The sequence below is a fragment of the Delphinus delphis genome, chromosome 15, assembly GCF_949987515.2.
Source record: "Delphinus delphis chromosome 15, mDelDel1.2, whole genome shotgun sequence".
NCBI lineage: Eukaryota > Metazoa > Chordata > Mammalia > Artiodactyla > Delphinidae > Delphinus > Delphinus delphis.
In genome coordinates this window covers 676,977-696,101 of record NC_082697.1, presented here as the reverse complement: position 1 = coordinate 696,101, position 19,125 = coordinate 676,977, and the positions used below count along the sequence as shown (strand labels likewise).

The following is a 19,125-nucleotide window of genomic DNA, read 5'->3' as shown; positions in this document are numbered from 1 at the left end:
TCAGGTGGAGTCCCAGATTCCCCACCCCCGTCTCTCAGAGAGGAGCCGCCATCCATCCTCGGCCTCAAGGACCCCCTGCCATAGTCTCCCTGTAACCCTGGGGCTTGCCCCCACTTCCTGTGAGGCCACTGCAGCCCCCAGGCCCCGGTGCCCCGGTGCCCCCGGCCGGCCCCTCCAGAGCTCAGGACCCGCTTGGGGGTCTCAGCCTCGGCTGCACTCTGAGTCCGCAGGGTGGGGGTGGGCTTGGAGAACGCTGGTGTGGCTGCCCCGGGCCCAGCCAGGGGCTCCCTGCCTCCCTAGTGGCGGCCCCTCCTCTAGAGTCATGAAGTCTGGCTCAGCCCCCGTGTGCTCAGGCCTCGTGGGACCCCAAGCCGCTGGCCCCTCGCCTCGTCACTGCCCCGCACGCCTCCCCCTCCCTGTGACCAGCCTGGACGCCACAGTCTGTGCAGTGCCCGTTCCCCCCCCGCCCCGCTCCCCATCCACCTGGGAGGCTCGCCAGCCAGCCGTGGGCCCTGGGGTCAAGCAGTTCCCTGAACACCAGGACGAACCGGGGGCGGGGCCAGTGAAGGCTCCGAGGTGACACTGGGGCAGAGACAGGACAGAGTGGGAGGAGGAGACCGTGGAACGTTCCGGGCAGCCTGGGGCCGGGCCTGGCTGCGCCTGACCCAGAAATGGCAGGAGGACAGAGTGAGCTGAGCACAGGCCAGGGAGGGGTCAGCCCGGAGAGCGGGGAGCGGGGCAGGGGCTGCGGGGCAGGGGCTGCGGGGCAGGGGCTGCGGGGAGGGGTTTGGGTTTTGTCCTCAGAGCGACTGGAAGCCCCGGGGTTCTGAGCAGGGGCTGCCGTGACCTGGCGTCTGTGTGAACGACCTGTAGATGAGAGTGCAGGTGGCCAGGTTGGGGGGATGCCCACTGGCATGGAGGTGGCTGGACTGGGGAGGTGATGGCTTGGAAGGGGTGGGTGGGGGCTGAGCCCTGGGCGAGGTGGGGTCCAGGGGCCCAAGAGCAGCCAGGTGGTGGGGGGAGGGGCTGGGTGGGTTGGTGAGAGTGGGGTTCATGGGGGCAGAGTGTGGGTGCTGCCATCTCAGAGCAGCAGTGAAACAGACTGGGCTCATCCCAGGACTGAGTCTCTCGTGTCTCCAAGGCTGGGCGGGGAGGGCCGGGGGCAGCAGCAGGAGGGGGTGGACGCTGCCAGAGACCACCTGTCAGGATGCGGCTGGCAAGGGGCAGAGGAGAAGGCTCCAGAGCTGGGGAACACCTGCTCAGGAGGCAGGCGACGCCCCCGCAGCAAGGGCGAGATGGGCAGGAGTGGGCACTGGCCCCTGCATCGCCTCTGGCCCTTTACGGTCTGAGCTGCCTCGAGGGCTGACATGAAGCCCTCACAGGACAGTAAACGTCCCTCCCCAATTTCCCCGCGCACACACACACGCGTGCATGCATCTCCCCCTGTGGGCACACGTGCTTCCGCACATTCACACGCGCAGCGCTGCTCCCGGGTCTGGGAGATGAGTTAACGGGAAACGCGACATGTGAGCCGCACGACCGCCGAGCAGGTCTCGGGAGTTGAAGGAGAATGTGGGTCCCCTTTCGTCCATTAATTTAAAATTACAGTATCTTCAAAGAGGGAAGGACGGGTAGTAATAACATGGAGCTGAAATGAACAGGTGCGAGGAAACGTGGCGTGGGAAACAAAAGGAGAAATAAAGTCGGTGAGGCAGGCTCAGTAATTACGGGCCCAACTTCAGACAGGCCGTGGGATTCGGGGGAGGGAAGCCACCCAGGGGCTCGGGGGAGGATAAAAATGGGAAAAGCGTTGCATCCTCATGAGGGGCTCCAAGAAGAAACAGGAAGTCAATGGAGGGGGCAGAATGTTGAAAGAAGTACTTTTTTCAAGATTTGAGAATTAGAGAAGGATTTAAAATCCCAGATGGAAAGTCTCAGAGGGCGAAGTGGGACCGACTTTTAAAACATACCCTTAGGGCTTCCCTGGTGGCGCAGTGGTTGAGAGTCCGCCTGCCGATGCAGGGGACACGGGTTCGTGCCCCGATCCGGGAGGATCCCACATGCCGCGGAGCGGCTGGGCCCGTGGGCCGTGGCCGCTGAGCCTGCGCGTCCGGAGCCTGCGCGTCCGGAGCCTGTGCTCCGCAACGGGAGAGGCCACAGCAGTGAGAGGCCCGCGTACCACAAAAAAAAAAAAACATACCCTTAGATTCACTGATGCAAAAAAACAAAGACGGTGGGGAAATTCTTTAAACGCTTTTCTACAAAAAGACAAGAGTCGCCCTACGTCAAAAGGTGGGGGAAATGACCTCAGAGTGTTGAAGGGGAAAGGCTCGAATTTTATGCCCAGCAGAATTACTACTGAAACAAACAGGGTGAAAATACATTCCGAGGCCCACAAAGTCTGAGTAGGCAGGTCACACGTCACAGGGGATCCTCTTCGAAATCTGGTTGGTGACGTTTTCTGCAGAAAGGGAAAGTAACCAGCACTTAGGCCCGATACACGGAAAATCCCAGGTAAGTAAAACCCTAGTGACATTCGCCGTTCACAGAATCGTCAAGCCCTCCCCAGACCATCACATCGGTGGCAACCTAGACTAGATTCCAGGCTGTTCCAGAATCCCTGAGGCAGCCGAGGTGCTTGCTTTCTTTGGAGGTGGGAGGCATGATGGAGACAGTTTTCATATCATCTTGTTAAGCTCTCGAAAGACACCAACACTCTTTAAGTTAGGAGCAGCCGCCAGCAGGGAAAACACTGAACGCATAACCTTCAAGATTAGCCAACGAGATCAAGTTTTCTTGTATGTAGGGGGACAGAACACATGCAAACAGAAAAATCAGAGGGACGGCCTAACCGTATCCCAGTGTAGCAGAAATTACAACAAATAGCGGGGAGTTTAACCCTTCAAAAGATTGCTTTCTACTTCTAGCCGTGATGGAGTAACCCACACTGGACCTAAAACCATTAAAAAGCACGGAAAATATACGAGGAAACTGTTTTTAGGCATTTTAATGTAGAAGGGTCAGTGTTTCAACAAATGGTGCTGAAACAACCCTCTCCCTGGTGTGTGAGGCCCCCAAGGTGTCAAAACATCACAAGACACAGAAAATGAAACACAGTCAACACTAAAAGGAGGAGGACGCCCAGCGGGACCTGCACGCAGTGGCTTGAGTCAGAATGACCGGACAGAGGCCAGCACAGGTGACAGAGACACAGACTTGCTTTAGTTTATTTGGACAGAAGAACACGACTCAGCAACTAACGACAAAACTGTTTATGGATGGAGACACAGCCATGGTGGGTGTGGACCGCACCACACCTGGTGGAAGACCAGGACAGAAAGGCTGAGAACGGGGGGTTCCACTCACACCAAGGTCAGGGACAGGCAGAGACCATCTCTGGTGAGGAAATTAGAGCCATCACTGCCACCGGGGCACAGGCTGGAGGGGGCTGGAGGGGGCTCTGGGGGATGGGGGCCTTGGGGTCGAATCTAGTAAAACTCACTGATCCGAGGGCGTAAGACCAGGCATTTTGTCATAGGTAAGTTTCATGTCAATCAAAACAAACCAAACAGAAACCCTGGAGGCAAATACCGCAGAGTAGCGGTCATGGTTAATTCGGTGGGAATGTGGGCGATGTATCCTGTGTGCAGATTTTCTGACTTGTGTTTGGGTCTCAAAAAACAGAAAAAGCGGAAACCAGAAAGGGGAAGCATCCCCATCCCTGGGGCTCCTGCTGTCTCCCGACCCAGAAAAGAGCATCTGCAGCTGGGCACCCCCAGGGCTCCCCCACAGCTGCCCCGTATCTGGCGCTGGACCCGCTTACGTAAGGAGGATTGAGGCGCTGACATCTGAGATCTGCGTCCTGGCTGCGTCCTCGGGGGCCTGGCCCTCCCCCGCTCCGCCGCCTGGTCCTGGGTCCTGGGGAACGCCCACCCGGGCTCTCCCCCAGCATCCTGGGATTGGTGCCCCAATGGCCCCAGGAGGCAGGTGCCGATCCGAGATGGGCAGATGGAGGCCTGGATGTCCAGGGGGCCGTCTCGAGCTTCACAGGCGGCGGGGTGGGGGGGCTGCAGGCTCCAGCCTCCTCCGACCTGGCGTTGCCCTCCAGCTGCACCTCTACAGCAGCATCTCTGAACTTCACTAAATTATTCACTCCATCCTCCCCAGCACCTTGTGCGGGACCCAGGCACAGCCTGGGGAGTGGGGAGACCCAGGGCTCCAAGGGGGCCGGCTCCAACCTGCCAGCCACACCCCCCATGCATGGGGTCTGGGGAGGTGGGAGCTTGACCATAAAGGGGAGCGATTCTTTCGGCCTGGGGGGCCCCCCACCCAGGTGCCACTCCTGGGGGAGGGGCCACATTGTCCAGGACCCGCCTTGGCACCTGGAGCCTGAAGGTTTGGAAGAATCAGAAGATGGGGGGCAGCATTCGCCCACCCCGACACCACCCCCAGGGCTGGTGTTTCCCCAGAGTCTCCAGGGACACTGTTGGTGCCGCCCAGCGCTTAGCCTTGGGGTGGGGGTACACTGGGCCCCCAGGGCCATTGCCCGCGCACCTCCCCCCACCACCTCGGGCAGGGCAGCCCCCGCATGGTGTGATGTAGGGCTCCTGGGCTGGGGGGAGGCCTGTGGAGGGTCCCCTCCACCCCCTTGATGTTCTCAGGGGCTCCACCCCCAGGGACCACACTCCAGAGGGTCTCCAAGTCGGCCAGATGAGCTGTCCTCGGGTCCCCCCAGATCACCATGGCTACTGTGTCAGGGAAGTCCTACCTGTGTCTATGCCCCAGAGGGGAACCCACGGGAGGTGTCGGGGAGCCCAGTCCTGAACGTGGCTCTGGGTCCCTCACAAAGTACCAGGGCCCACGGGGGTCTGGGGGCATCACAGCCCCCTGCGAAGTGCTGGCCCGAGACCCCGGCACCCCTGGAAGGCAGACATCTGGACTCCCTGGGGCTGAGGAACCCTCACCCGAGGGGGACCTGCCACTGGATTCTCCTCCGAGCAGGACCACGTCTCATCACTCCGTCCCCAAGTCCCCGCAGGCACAAAGTCTGGGTTTTCGTTAATCTACTCAGAACAGACCAAGATAAAATCCCTGCTTGGACCCTCCCCTGGCAAATGAGGTTCGAATGTTTGCTGACTCGCCTCTGGGGTCAGAGAGAGCAGGTCTGAGGACCCACGGGTGCCCCAGGCCCGGGTGGGAGAGGCAGCCAGGCCTGGCTCAGTGCCTGGGCCTCGGGGATCCCACAGGGACGAGGGGCTTTGGGGGCTGAGAGGGGCTGAGCGTGGCCACGGGGCGTGGCCCTGGGACAGTCAGGGCTGCTGGGACATTTGCCGAGAGCGGTCAGACGTGCGTCCTGGCGGGAGGCCATCATGTCACCATGCTCCGGATACGCCGCCCTGCAGATAGACAGGCATTTACCAGCCTCCCGGGCAGGTCCCCAGGAGGCAGCTTCCAAGGCCATCTCACAGCAGACAGATGATGGGGGGCAATCTGGTGAGTGGCATGATCGCATCGAGTGCGGGGAGTCCCCTAGATCATGCCGGCCAGCCAAGGCGGCAGGAAGAGGCCCACCGTCCCCAGCAGGCAGACGAGAACGAACACCCAGAGGAAGATGCGGTCGATGACCATGGCCACGCACTTCCAGTCCTCCTTCACCTGCGGACAGACACACATGGTCACTCCCGGCCGCACCCTCAGGCCTCACCGCAGCGCGAACCTTCTAGAAGCTCTCTTCCTATCCTGGCCTCCAAGGGCACAGGCACACCTGTACTGGGGTGAGAGGTGGAAAGGGGCCACAGAGAAACGGCTTGTCCACCTCAAGTCCGGGCTCAGAAGCAGTGGGCTGCGGGGTCAATGCCCTCTACGGGGGCTGGAACGCAGAGCCACTGCAGGGGACAGGGTCCAGCATGGTGGCCCCACCTGACTTCACCTGCCTGAGCTCCAAGATGGTAGTGATGCCTCTGGAGGGATGCCAGGGTCCGCTCTGTCACAGTGCACAGTGCTCTGGGTTTGCTAAAGCTGGCGGCACCGTGGGGACCAGCCAGTACACCCCCATTTGCAGGTGGGCAAGTGAGGCGCAGGGAGGGGGCACCCACAGCCCCTTGGCTGTGCAGGGCAAGAGCCAGGAGCAGCCTGAGCAACGGGGCCTGGCCTCCAACAAAAAGCCCAGGGCAGGCTCCACGGTGGACGGCGTCCCAGGAGTGACAGCTGAGTCCCAACTGCCCTTCACTCCTGCCCCCTGCCCCGGGGGTGGCACTCACGGCCGGCTGCCCATGTGGCTTGAGCCCCTCATGGGTCAGGGGGTCTCTCGGCTCTGTCCCTAAAGCCGCTTGAGGGCGAGGGTCACATGTGAAGGAGGGCACAGCCCTGTGCTGCCTCTGAGCCGGGCAGCTGCCGGGGCAGAGGGCTCCATGCAAGGGCGAGCGGGGACCCCGGGCTTGAAGTGGGTGCACACACGCTGAGTGCAGCACCTGTGGTTGCTGCCTTGGACTCGACGAGGAAGGTGACTGCACCATCCCGTCTGCAGGTGGGACCCTGAGGCCCAGGGCGGCGCAGGATGGGCCGTGGTTACACGTCTACACTGGGCGAGCAGGTCCCGGCCTCCACCTGGTGTGACCCCACGGCAAAGGCTCAGGGAGGCCACAGGTGGGTCCTGGGTGGGCAGCTGTCAGCCCTTGAGTGACCAGAAAGGATGCGGCCCCCAGGCTCAGGCCAGCCAGGCGCCAGTGGGTCTGATGGGCCTGGGCAAGGGCAGGCTTGTCACACCCCGTTTGGGGGCCGTCGAGGGAAAGAAGACTTCTCACTGCTGTTTCGTGCTCTGATTTTTAAAGTAATCAGAGGCGTCCTGATGGTTTTAAGCCAAAGTTTATTCTCAGGAAACCAGAGCAAACGGTGTCACTATAAGCGAGGGAGCACCAGGACCCTCTGTTCCGGGAAGCAGCCCCGCGGCGCGCGGCCTCCGCGCTACCCTTCAAACCGCCCCTCCTCCCAGGATGAAAGGCTCGCAGACAAAGCTGCCCCAGCCCGGATCCCAGGCTGGTTCCTGTGAAGTCGCTTTGCTCCCCAGAGCCCGGGGACGATGCCCAGAACCAGAACCAGGTCGCCACAGCCAGGACCGCGATGCTGGTGGAGGGGTCTGGGGACGAGGGGCCGGCCCTGCGCTGAGGACCGCTGGGCCTCCGAGATCCTGGTGACACTTCAAAGGCGTCAGTCTCTGCTCAGCAGGCCCTCAAGCCCTCACCAGAGCCAGAGGTCCTCTCGTCTCAAGAGCTGGCTGCAAGATGGAACCTTCCAGAAACCCCCAGGTGGCCTCACAGCCCCTTGGGATTCAGGGGGATGACCAGCCGGTACAGGGAGACCGGCTCACTGCTGGAGGCGGGGCCCAGCCACGGGACAGACGCACGTCCGGAAAACGATCACGGGCCATTCCCAAGAAAGCAAAGGGACCAGGAGGTTCCTGGAGGGAACGGCAGTGTCACACCCGCCCCCAGGTCCAGGGAGGGGACAGCAGTGTCACGCCCGCACCCAGGGTCCATGTCACGGGCAAGAAGAAGCTCATGCGGGGCAAGGTCAACGCAGCATAACCGATGCCCAGGTTGAGCAGCCAGTAATGACCAGGCTGACTGACCAGTGCCCTCCCCCTACCCACCTGTCTCTGCCCATGCCCTGAACTGGGGCTCGGCCGCCAGCCTGGACCCACCCTCACAGGCACCCACGACGTGGCCAGTGGAGCCTGAGCCTCGGGGAGCAGCCCCACTGCCACCCCCCACCAGCTCCACGGGGCCCTGAGTCTCAGCCATGTCTGAGCACCCGCCCTGCCCACCCAGACCCCGGGCGCCCTCTCCCCAGCTGGGCACAGGGGCGCCGGCCAGAGAGGCAGGGCTGTGTCCCAGGCCTGAATTCTCCTTTCCCCCCGCCAGGCTGCTGAGGCCACTCAGCCCCCTCCTGTCTCCTCTCAGCCCCTCTCACCCCAACCCCAGGGCCCAGACCCCCCCACCAGTCCTTCTCCGGGAGCCCTTGGCGGGGTGGGGGGTGCTCGAGATCGGGGGGGGGGCGCTCACCAGGTACAGATGGTGCTGGCAGCCCCACCCCCGCCTGCAGGCTCCCTGCGCCCTGAAGCCCCAAGGGGGTGCCCGAGATCCACTCTGCTCTCTGCCAGCCCCTCAGTCACCGCAGGGACCCCCGCTGGTCTCGGAGGCTTGGGGCAGAGGGAGCAGACGGCGGGGTGGGGATGGGGGGCCTCCAAGCTGAGCAGCGGCTCTGGGACCTGGTTTCTGGGTCTTTCACCGGCCACCCCCTCCTTCAGAGTGGACAGGGCAGCGGGGCCCGTCCGGCACGGCCATGGCGCGGACTTACCGAGAAGTCCATGTCTTCCGCCTTCAGGTGGTCTGCGATGTACTGGACTCCCTCAACCGCCCGCGCCAGAGCTGGCGACAGGGGCTGGGGTGGCGTGCCGGCGCCGGGGGCCTTGAGCGCGGCATTTGGTGCCTCCGCCTCCGTCCTGCACTTGCACTTGCAGGGGGAGGCCTGGTCTGGGGGCAGAAGCTCGGCCGAGGGGGCCGTGGTCAGCGAGGCAGGGGAGCCGTCCGCCGGGCGGTCGGCTGGGGAGGCGGCCTCCTCTTGGGGCGCGCAGTACTGGATGCTCTGGGACCGGCACCTCACGCCGCCCTCTGCCACTTCGCTGGGGCCGGACACGTGCTGGACGCTCAGGGACCGGGCCTTGGCGAGCCCTGGGGCCCGGGTGCCAGTGGGGGGGCGGCAGGGCCCGGGCGAGGGGCACGGGCCGGCCTTCTCAGCCTCTGAGGGCCGCAGAGCAGAGGCCTGGTCTGAGGGCGACGTGCAGGCCGGCCGGTCCGGGCCGCAGGACGGGGTCGGGGATGGGGCGGGGCCCCTACTCCTGAGCTCGGGCTCCCCCCGGGGCTCCGGCCAGAAGCGCGGGGCTCCGGCCGCCTCGTGCACGGACCCGACGAGCCGCCGGCAGTTGTCCTTGACCGCGGACGGCCGCTTCATGAAGAGCAGACGCGGCACGACGTCCAGGAAGACGCGGCGGACCCAGGCGGGCATGGTGTGCGTGCGCGGGGAGCGGTGGTGCACGTTGAGCACGAAGACGGTGATGGTGATGGAGAGCGTGACGAAGGTCATGGTGAAGAGCAGGTACTCGCCAATCAGCGGGATGACCAGCGAGGTGGACGGGGTGATCTCGGTGATGAGCAGCAGGAAGACGGTGAGCGAGAGCAGCACGGAGACGCACAGTGTGACCTTCTCGCCGCACTCGGACGGCAGGTAGAAGACGAGCACGGCGAGGCAGGAGACGAGCAGGCAGGGCGCGATGAGGTTGACGGTGTAGAAGAGCGGCAGGCGCCGGATGACGAAGGCGTACGTGATGTCCGGGTACACCTCCGCGCAGCACTCGTACTTGCGCGTGTTGTAGGTGCCCACGGCGTCCACGATGACCCACTCGCCGCTCTCCCAGAAGCCCAGCTGGTCCACGTGGCTATGCATGCTCACCAGGTCGATCTTGGCCTTGTCGTAGGTCCAGGACCCGAACTTCATGGTGCAGTTCTGCTGGTCGAAGGGGAAGAAGGTGACGTCGATGCTGCAGGAGCTCTTGTAGATGGCCGGCGGTGTCCACTGCACCCGCCCGTCGTGAAAGAGGTGGGCCTTGGTCAGGTGGGTGACGGCAAAGTCCCCGTCCGCGCTGGGTGGGAGACAGAGGGCGTGGGTGAGGTGCCCGGCACCCGCGGCCCAGAAGCTGTCTTCCCCCCCGCCCGCCATACGCGCCCCCACTTCGCAGTGGCCTCACCCAGGACGGGGCGGCCCTGGGCTCGTTGCTCCCCTGCCCGCATCGCTGTCACCACCCCTACCCTGGGGGCGATGCTCCGTGGAGACCGTCTCAGCGGCCCACATCGCGCCTGACGCCCAAGCTTGATGGTGGTGATGACCGTGATTATTTGGGGGCCGGAAAGGCCGTCCACGCCACATCAGGGGCCCCAGGCACACAAGTGGCCCCTGGGTAGCATGCAGAGCAGCTCGTCCCCTGCGGTCACCCCAGAGCTGGGCAGAAGTCGGACCTGTCTGGCCACCTTCTCGTGCTCCAGACTGGTGTTTTCTCCCCATTGACCCCACCCCCCCAAACTTAGAGGCAGGACCCCCCTTCCCGCACAGGTGAGGACTCCAAGGCCCAACGAGGCAAAGACCAGTCTGGGCCCACCCCAGGCAGGACATGGACCCCAGGCCCTCAGCCCTCCTGCCTCTCCCTCGGCCTTGGGGGGCCTCTGTCCACAGACCGGGATGGGCAACAGAGCGAGGGGCTGCTGTCCCAGCCCTTCTCCTCGTGGGCAGAGTGCCCAGCCTGCAGCCCTAGCCCTGGACCTCCCAGACAGTGACGTCCACCTCAGTTTTCTCCACCAAAGACACCCATGGTGGGAAGGGGGGCACACTGACACCGCGAGAGGTGAGGCAGCCGGCTGTGGGGACACAGGGACACCTGCTCACGGCCCCCCGAGAGCCCTTCTTGCCTCCAGAGTCAGCCACTCTCTTCTCTGCAGCTGGAAGCATCCGGTCCCCAGTCTGGGTCCTGAGTGGGTGTCACCTGGGCCTCGGAGGCCCCTCTGTCGGCCTGTTTCCCCACGAGGCCTGCGCTGCCCACGCCGACCGTGCGTGGTGCCCATAGGCCTGCGCTGCCCACGCCGACCGTGCGTGGTGCCCATAGGCCTGAGCTGCCCACGCCGACCGTGCGTGGTGCCCATAGGCCTGAGCTGCCCACGCTGACCGTGCGTGGTGCCCACAGGCCGGTTGAGGCGGCAGCCGTTCCCCCAGCCCCTCCAGCAGCCCTGCCGTTCCGGCTCTGAAACGCTGATGGGAGACCTCGCCCCCTCCCCCCAGGACACCCCCCCAGACAGCTGGCCCCAGCACTGAGGGCCACCGGACGCTAGTCACCAAGCCCGTGTCTTCACACTCGTGTGCGGAGGGCACATCAGCCCCGGCCAGGTCCCCAGAGGGCCTAGGGCTCTGCACGTGGGACCCGGCGCCTAGCGCAGCCCCAGGAAGAAGCAGCTTTCCCCAGGGCACGCTGTCACTACCTGTCACCGCTGCACGAAGTCCCGCCCCCCCCACAGCTGGTTCCTGTGTCCCCAGCAAGCCCAGGGGTGTGGACGGCAGGACCGCATGACAGCGCACGTGGGAGGAGGGCAGCCCGAGCCGGCTGGCCCCGTCCCTGCTCCGGGCCGCAGACGCCCATCCACATGAGACCCTCTGGCTGACAGGCCGACGCAGGGGAGCCCCCAGTGGTGGCATGGCCTCACGTGCACGCCCTCCAGCCTTGAAGGGGTGCCCCAAAGCTATCAGAAAAGCACCCCCGACCCTTCCCCCCGCCCAGCAGCCTGCGCTGACCGCTCAGCCTCACTCAAGTGCACGCGGCCCTGGCCGTCAGCTACCCGCTGCCCCTGGAAACAGGCCTCCTCAGTGGCCGTCCGGCCAGCGTCAGCCACCAGCTCTGGGGTCTGTCCTCACCCGTGCCCAGCCCCATCCAGAGCGGGCCTCGGTGCCGATCTCCATTCCCAAGAGAAGCTGGAGGTCCATGCCGCTACCTCCCAGGGGTCTTGGTAAGGAGGCCAGAAAAGGAGGGGGCTTGGGTGGCGGCCCCACTCCTGGGCTGCCGTCCCAGGGGCTGTACGGCTCCCAGAGCAGTCCTGACCACGCCCCCCTGGGTGCCGGGGTTCTGACCCTGGTACCTATGTTCTGGATCAAAGAGCCACGCAGGCGTATTCCGTGCCAGGTCCCAGCGGGGCAGGGGGCTGGGGGAGCTGAGCGTGGACCCGGGGGGCCCGGGCGGCTGGAGAACTCCAGGGCGCAGGATCAGACCGGGCAGCTTGCAGAGGGAGAGCGGAGAGCCCGCCCCGCCTTCCATTCCCCGAGCGGCCCCCCCCTTAATGCAGCCCCGAAACCCATCTCCTCCACGTGCGGCCGCTCTCCCACGGCCATTACTGGAATCGGTTAAGCTGGAAGAGAAGCCCAGTCGTTCTTAATCAAACAGCAGCATTTTGTAGGTCAGGCCAAGCCTGGGGGCCCAGGAGGGCTTTTGTGCAGAAGCACTGAGGTCTTGGGGGGAGGGCAGGGCTCTGGGCAGACGGCTGGGACCAGAGGGGACCGAGTGCTTCCATTGGCTGCAGCTGTAAGTGCTGTGGAGCTGCCGCCACCCAGGCCCGAGTCTGCATCTGCCCGTGTGGATTCAGCTCAGGGTGAGCTGGCCCGGCAATGACACCGCGGGGACGCGGGGACGCGGGAGGGCACCAGGCTGCCCCGAGGTCGGGGACACCTCGAGGATCCCGGGAAAGGACAAGTTCAAGGACGCCAGCCCTCTGGAGCCCAGCGTCTGCCACAGCCGCGCCCCAACACCCCGGCCTCTGGGCGGAGCCCAGCGTCTGCCACAGCCGCGCCCCTAACACCCCGGCCTCTGGAGCCCAGCGTCTGCCACAGCCGCGCCCCTAACACCCGGCCCCCAGCACAGAAACATCCTCCAGGAGATCAGATTTCAGAGCCGGGGACACGCGGCCCAGATAGAGGCTTCGTTCGCTTGAGTGCGGTTAGCGGGGTCTGGGGAGACTGCGAGCACAGACAGAGGGGCAGGAGGAGGGCGGGGGCGCGGGCAGCGAGCCGGCGTGGCGCTTCCTCCCCTACACCTCCCGGCCTCTGTTCCCCGACGCGGTCCACTGCGTGTGCAGGGCCCACCTTCCCCAGACAGGGACTGACTCTGGAAAGGACTCCAGCCTGAGGGGGAGCAGCTGCAGGGCCTGCAGTCATCCTGGGAGGAGCTCAGACCCCTTCCCGGCCCGTGAGTGACCGAGGCCCCTGCCCCAGCCTGGGCAGGGAGGGAGCCCCCAGGCGCCACTGCTGCCCCCAGGACCCCGTCTCCTTGCCACTTTGCCCGCTCATGGGCCCGCCCCCCACACCCCAGGCCTCAGCACCCTCCTTTACTCACTCCTCCTGCTTCCGAGCCCGCCCTCAGCCCACACAAGCCACCTGCCTCTTGCTCACACCGGCCCTGGAAGAGCTGCTGGCCGGAGCACGGCTGGACCCGGGCACCTGCCATCCTGCCGGCTAAGAACCCCGGGCTCACTTGTTGTACAGGACGATGTCCGGTCGCCAGATGAGCTCAGAGGGGATGCGGATGGAGGTCACGTTCTCGTAGTCAGCGGGGTCCCAGCGCAGCTTATAGTCGTGCCACTCCTGGGGGAAGCCGGGGGGGTGGTGAGGGGGAGGGGCGGGGGGGAGGGGCGGGGGGGCAGTGGGGGCTCCCTCCCACTCACCTGCTTCACCCACACGTTCGTCGTCATCATCTGGTTCTTCTCATCCTAGGACACAAACGAGAAGAAGGCAGGTTGTGACGCCCTCGGGTTCAGGAAACGTCTCGCTGGCCGAGTCTCCTTACCCAAAAGGATGGGCCAGGGCTGAACGTGGAGAGTGGGGGACCTCAGGAGGGAGTGAGCGCCTTGTCCCTGGAGGCAACCAAGCCCAGGATGGCGGGCCCGGAGGGGACTCAGGGCCAGAAGGAAAGTGAGGATAACATTTAACTGACTTCACTCGTGGCCAGGCCCGTCCCCCCTTCCAGCGACCGAAGGGTCTGAGGAGAAGGGAGACGGCGCCCCTTCCCAGGCAGCCGTGCTGGGCCTGCCCACCTGCATTGCTCCGTCCTGGCTGGCGGGGCAGCTGCCCTGCGGATGGGCTCCAGGTTAGCTGGCGTCTGCCCGTCCTGCTGCACCAGGGCAACACACTCACTGGCCAAACTGCCCCCCGGGGCCTGAGCCTCAGGACCTGAAGGTGAGGGGCTAAAACAGGTGAGGTGGGAGCAGGAGACCCAGCAGGCCCCTCTCCAGGTCACTGAGTGGGCACCTGTCCAGATGAGAAGGGCCGGACCACACACGCTGTGAGCTTCCTTCTGGCCTCTGCACCTCCCCCGACTTCACAGCCCTCCCGGGGTCACGGACGGGCAGTCAGGCCCAGCAGAGGCTGGAGGCCTCTGGAGAAGACCGCCAGGCTCCGTGCAGGGACGTAGGGGTCCTCACACCCCACTCTGAACCAGCCTCCAGGGACCACGGCCGCACCCAGCCCACTCAGAGGGCAGCTGGGCTTGGGGGCTGGCTCCTTGCCCAAAGTTTGGGGCAGGACACTCAGCAGCTGATGGGGGGTCCCCTCAGAGAGCAAGGAGCCCATGGGGACCAGAGAGGCAGGGGCTCTTTCCCTGGGGGAAGAGGGACTGGACACGGGACACAGGGTGTGAGGAGCAGCGCCTGAACAAGCCTTCCCCGACTTGCTGATGGCCCAAGCTTTGCCCCCATCTGCCCCAGACCAGGGACACACAGGCCGTTGGGACGACCGCTGAGGCCAAAGAAACCAAGGGTGGTCAAGCAAGCAAAGTGCCCAGGGCCGGGGGTGTGAGCTGGTGTCCCTGGGAGCCTGCCCTCCTGCTTCCCCCAGGGGACAAGCCCCCATCAGCCAGCTCACAGGAGGGGACGTCTCCTGCGGCCCAGGCACCGCCCTTGGTCCTGCTCTCTCTCGGGGCCACCTGGGACGGGCTGCCAGAGGACACTGACGATAAGTGTGACTTGAGTGGGGCCCGGACACCACGTCCAACGACCTCGACCTTGGCAGTGCAGCGCCGCGGTGCGGCCCCCATCCCCACGTCCCTGCCCTTCCGCCCTGGGGACAGCCTGCCAGGCTCTGCCCCAGCCCCCACCCCCAGGCTCAGAACAAGCTTCTAGGTGGCTGGGCCTGGCCTCCTCCCCTTCGTGCCAGCCGCCCCCCCAGCACAGCTGTCCCCCCAGGCACCCGTTTGAGGGGCCCTCTGTGCATTCCGGCGCCTGCAACGCCAGCCTGGGCCCAGAAGCGCCCAGGAATTCCCCAGCCTCCTCTGCAGGCGGGAACTCACACACACAAGCACTCTGCACCGAGGCACAGACCTGCAGCAAACACCCGAGCCCCACAGACAGTGGGGCAGGGAGGCGCCCCTTCCACAAACGACCAGCACCCAGATGGGCAAGGACGTCTTGTCAGCACACACGCGTGTGCAGGAGTGCCCTTGGCCAGCGTGGCCGCGGACAGCAGAGCCTGGGAGCAGCTCCTGTCCTGCCTGGTGCTGCCACGGGGCCTCGGGTGGGCCCCTCGCTGGTGTCTCGGAGCTGGTGTGCTACAGGCTGTCTCTCCTGGGCAAACCGGGGAAAAGCGGTGATGCGGGGCGGATTTTGCGACGTGGCGGGGGGCGGATGAGACAGCCCCAGGAGCTCAGGTAGGGGGCCGGCCGCGGTGCGGCCGACCCAGAACATGAAGCCACAGCCGCCACTGGGAACAGCATTTGCAAACGCAGTGGGTCGGGACCCCTGCCCTCCTGAGCTGTCTTCTGACTGCGCCCCAGCCAGGAGTACTTTACGGGAAGCATTTAAGGCCTGGTTCCAGGAGGCCTGAGGGCACAGGCCGGGGCAGCGGGACTGACCGGGTCGCTCTGCTGCTGGGGCCCAAGCGTGGCCCTTTCTGTCCACGTGAGTGTGGCTACCGCCCCTCCCAGCTCCCAGAGCCCCTTGGATGTGGCCGGCTCAGCCCCAGATGGAGCTGTCACACTCATCCCATTTCACAGGTGAGCAAAGCAGGGCCCTGAGGGTCACCCAACACCTGGCATGAGCCAGGAACCAGGGCCTCCAGACTCCAAAACTGGTGGCTCCCCACTCACGGAGCCCACTTGGGGCTGGGGTCCCGGCAGGGGCGTAGGGTGGGCATTTGGAGAGACCTACAGCCTCCTGCAGCTGCACAGCTCCCTCTGTGGAACCAGAGCTGGCTGGAGACCCCAGCCCAAACCCAGCCGGCCTTGGGCCTCCTCGTGGCCAGCAAACCAGGCTCCCAGAGGCCCCCCTCCCTGCCAGGCCACAGCCCACCCTCCAAGGCCCTTGGGACCCTGCCCCAGGCTGCGCAGCCGCCACCCAGCCACAGGACGGGCTCCCACCCCAAAGGACGCCCCGGCCCCTCCAGAGCCGTGGCTACTCGGAGGCTGGACCCCCTCCTCCCAGCAGCTGCCTTGGTCCCCAATCAGGAAGGGAAACACATCCGAACCAGGTGGAGGTCCGGGTGCTGCCAGGGTGCCGCACGGCCTCACCTCACCCCACGCAGTAGCACGACTTACACAAAAGCCCTAAACTCTGCCACTGGCCCCACAGAGGTACTTCTGCTCTCTGCCTCTGAAGATGACAGCCTGGACCCCCTGCTGCAAATCTGGCCCTTTGAGCTTCTCTACATGGAAAGCGCAGGGCTTGGGGGTGTCGCACAGAACCTGCCTTGCCTCCCGGCTTGCTTAGGCGTGTGTTCTGGGCTAAGGCGGGGCTGGGGCACACACAGTCCATGTGCACCTCCGATGCGGCCCTCCCAGCTCATCCAGCCCCCCTGCCCCCGCCAGCCCCGGGGCCACCTCCAGGCCAGCCCCTCCCAGACACGGGTGCTCCCTTCAGGTCACTGCCCCCCACCCCACCCCCTCATCACCTACCACGTCAATGAGCTGCGCGATAGACAGGCCAAAGTGGACAAGAACTACATCCGAGATGTTGGCCACGGGCCGGGACCACTTGTTGTAGCCAGAGAAGAGTTTCTTCAGCAGCCGCTCCTCCGCGTGGGCCCGGGTCTCCACGTGGCTGCTCACTGCGGGGACCAGCAGGTGCGCGGCTCAGGGGCAGGGGATGGTGGCCATCCAGGATGCCCCCTTGGGCCTCCTGCCAGGCCGTGCTCAGCACCTGGGCTCTCTTCCAGCTTCTCACAGCACGTCCCTGCTACCTCAGGACCTTTGCACGTGCTGCCCTACTTCCAGCCGCAGTTTCTCCCCTACCCCCTGGGTCTGTAAGGGGGTCTGTAACTTCCTCAGGGAAGCCTTCCTAGCATGGTGCCCCTCACCATGAAAGGAGATAACTGGTATGATAAGTGCTGATTTGGAAGCGTCCCCGTCAGGCTGTGACTGTGGGAGGGAGGGACTGTATCTCTAGCCACCAGCAGAGTCCTGAGAACCTTGCCTCAAAGTACAAGGTGGGGGTAACCACAGGACAGGACGGGGCAGAGGGCAGCGGGGGCAGACCCAGGAAGGGAGATGGAGAAAGGAGAGTGAGGGTCCAGCTACCGACAGCCTGTTTCCTCTGGCTGTGGCATCCGCAAGCAATCACCCAAGAAGAAAACGTGCTTTGACATGTAAGGGGTACTTTAAGTGCAAACCCCGACAATGAACCTGGCACCCTGTGTTCTTGGACGGACACACAGCCTGCCCCCTCGATGATCAGGTCTGGAGTGAGCCTGGGGAGGGGACCCCCCATTCAGCCCTGCCCATCAGGCAGTCTGTGGTCTGAGGGTTTCCCTGCCACTCCTGGGTGACTTCGCTGGGACCACTGCATGGGGGGGCGGGGGTTTGAGGAGGGGGACAGGAGACCCCTGCCGCTCTGCTCCTCTCAGCTCGGTCCTGCTCACCTGGGAGTCACGGATGGACATTAGGAGGGCATCCACAAGCACCCCTGGGATCAGTCCTAGACCCCCAGGACCCTTCACTCCCAACCCAGAGCCCCAGCCTGGTCCCTCTGACAGTAAGGTGTAGCCTACTCCTCACTGGGGAAGCCAGAGAATTACACTCCACTCACCCCTGAAATAGCAAGGTGGCTTCCCAGGGAACGGGGAGCAGGGGGGCTAGAACTTCCCCTGTCCCAGTGGGCCTGGGGGAGCAGAAGAGGTTTGGGTGGGGCCCTGCCAAGGGCAGAGGCCACCCCTCTGATTCCCTAAACCCCGGTGCAGGGGGGAGGTGGGCAGGCACCATGCAGTCTGCAAGGAAATTTGGCACAATGGATAACTGGGGGTGGGGGAGGGGGGAGATGGACCGCGCCTCTCTCCATCCAAGTTGCAGCTTCTGGGTCCAGCTCTTGAAACAGCATTCCCCCTCACCCACCCAAACCCTGCCTGGCTCAGCCCTGCCGCAGGACAGCCTTTTGCGTCTGGAGGGGGGGGTGGGGTGGGGGTAGCCTCCGCGGCTGCCCCGTTGCGCACACCCGCGGCTTGGGACCGCAGCCAGGAGCCTCCCTTCCTCTGGCTCCGGAGGTCCGAGGCCGCCCTGAACCGGGCGAAAGGGGGTCCTTCTAGCGCCCCGAAACTTACCAGGCAAGAGGCCGGCCCCCAGCAGCAGCAGCAGCAGCGGCGGCAGCAGCTGCGGCGGCGGCGCCCCCGGGCCCCCGAGCTCCATGGCGCACCGAGCGGGCTCTAGATGCGGGCGGCTCCCAGCCCCGCCGCGCCCCTGCTCCGAGCTCCGCGCGAGCCCAACTTCATGCCCCCAGCGCCGCGCGGGCAGCTCCGTCCGCCGGGCCTGCTTCGGCCGCTTCTCCCGCGGGGCGCGGCGGCGGCTACCGCGCCGGGAGCGCGGGGCTGTGGGCTCAGCGGCGCGGCCCCGCCCGGACCTGCCCGCCTCCAGCAGGCGAGGAGGAGGGGGGGAGAGAGAGGAGGAGGGAGCGGGAAGGAGGGCGAGGATCGGAGGGGGAACGGACCGCGAGCCGAGAGGGGGCGCGGAGGCTGCGCTCTGCCCGCGCAGGGCCAAAGTTTCCTTCGACCTCCTGCGGCTGGGGACGTGCCCGAGCCACGAGTGGGGGCCCGGTAGTCACTGTGTGCGTCTGGGAAATCCCTGCGCGGTCTGGTTCGCGGACCACGAGACACTGACCCTCTCCCCGTCCCCAGCCCAGCGCCTCCAACGCCTGCCTTGAGGGAGGACGCGCACCCAGGGTCTCCGGGCGCCAGGAGGGGAGCCCCGCACGGTCTGGTTAACTTCATCACCCCCGCCCCGCTCTGCAGTTTGGAAATCACAGGTCTTCCCCAACCAGGCGTTCAGGACAGAGTCCACCCCCATCGGCCTGTCCTTGGCGGACCAGGAAGCGTCCAGGGGAGCCTCGGCCCCGCGGCCCGCCCTTCGGGGTCGGAGAGGACCCTAACGCCCCCGCCCCGGGCGAATCCTCCTCTTGCTGCCTCCAGGTCCGGCCTGGGCCGGGGTCCGCCGCCCCCCGCTCTGCGCGGCCTGCGAGTGGGTGGCCTGCGCCGGCGTGAGGGCAGCCCCCATCCCAAGCGCGGTGGGCA

The 19,125-nt window shown here is 65.3% G+C and overlaps 1 protein-coding gene across 1 annotated transcript; it reads right to left on the bottom strand.

Moving 5' to 3' along the window:
• Window positions 1–2,217: 2,217 nt before the first annotated feature.
• On the bottom strand, window positions 2,218–18,825 carry CHRNA4 (cholinergic receptor nicotinic alpha 4 subunit). Its single transcript, XM_060032615.2, is given in 7 exon segments — window positions 2,218–5,655; window positions 8,356–9,697; window positions 13,118–13,227; window positions 13,308–13,352; window positions 16,526–16,677; window positions 18,163–18,540; window positions 18,543–18,825. Coding segments are annotated over 7 exon segments (2,436 nt in total). The 3' UTR covers window positions 2,218–5,529.
• Between the last annotated feature and the right edge of the window lie 300 nt (window positions 18,826–19,125).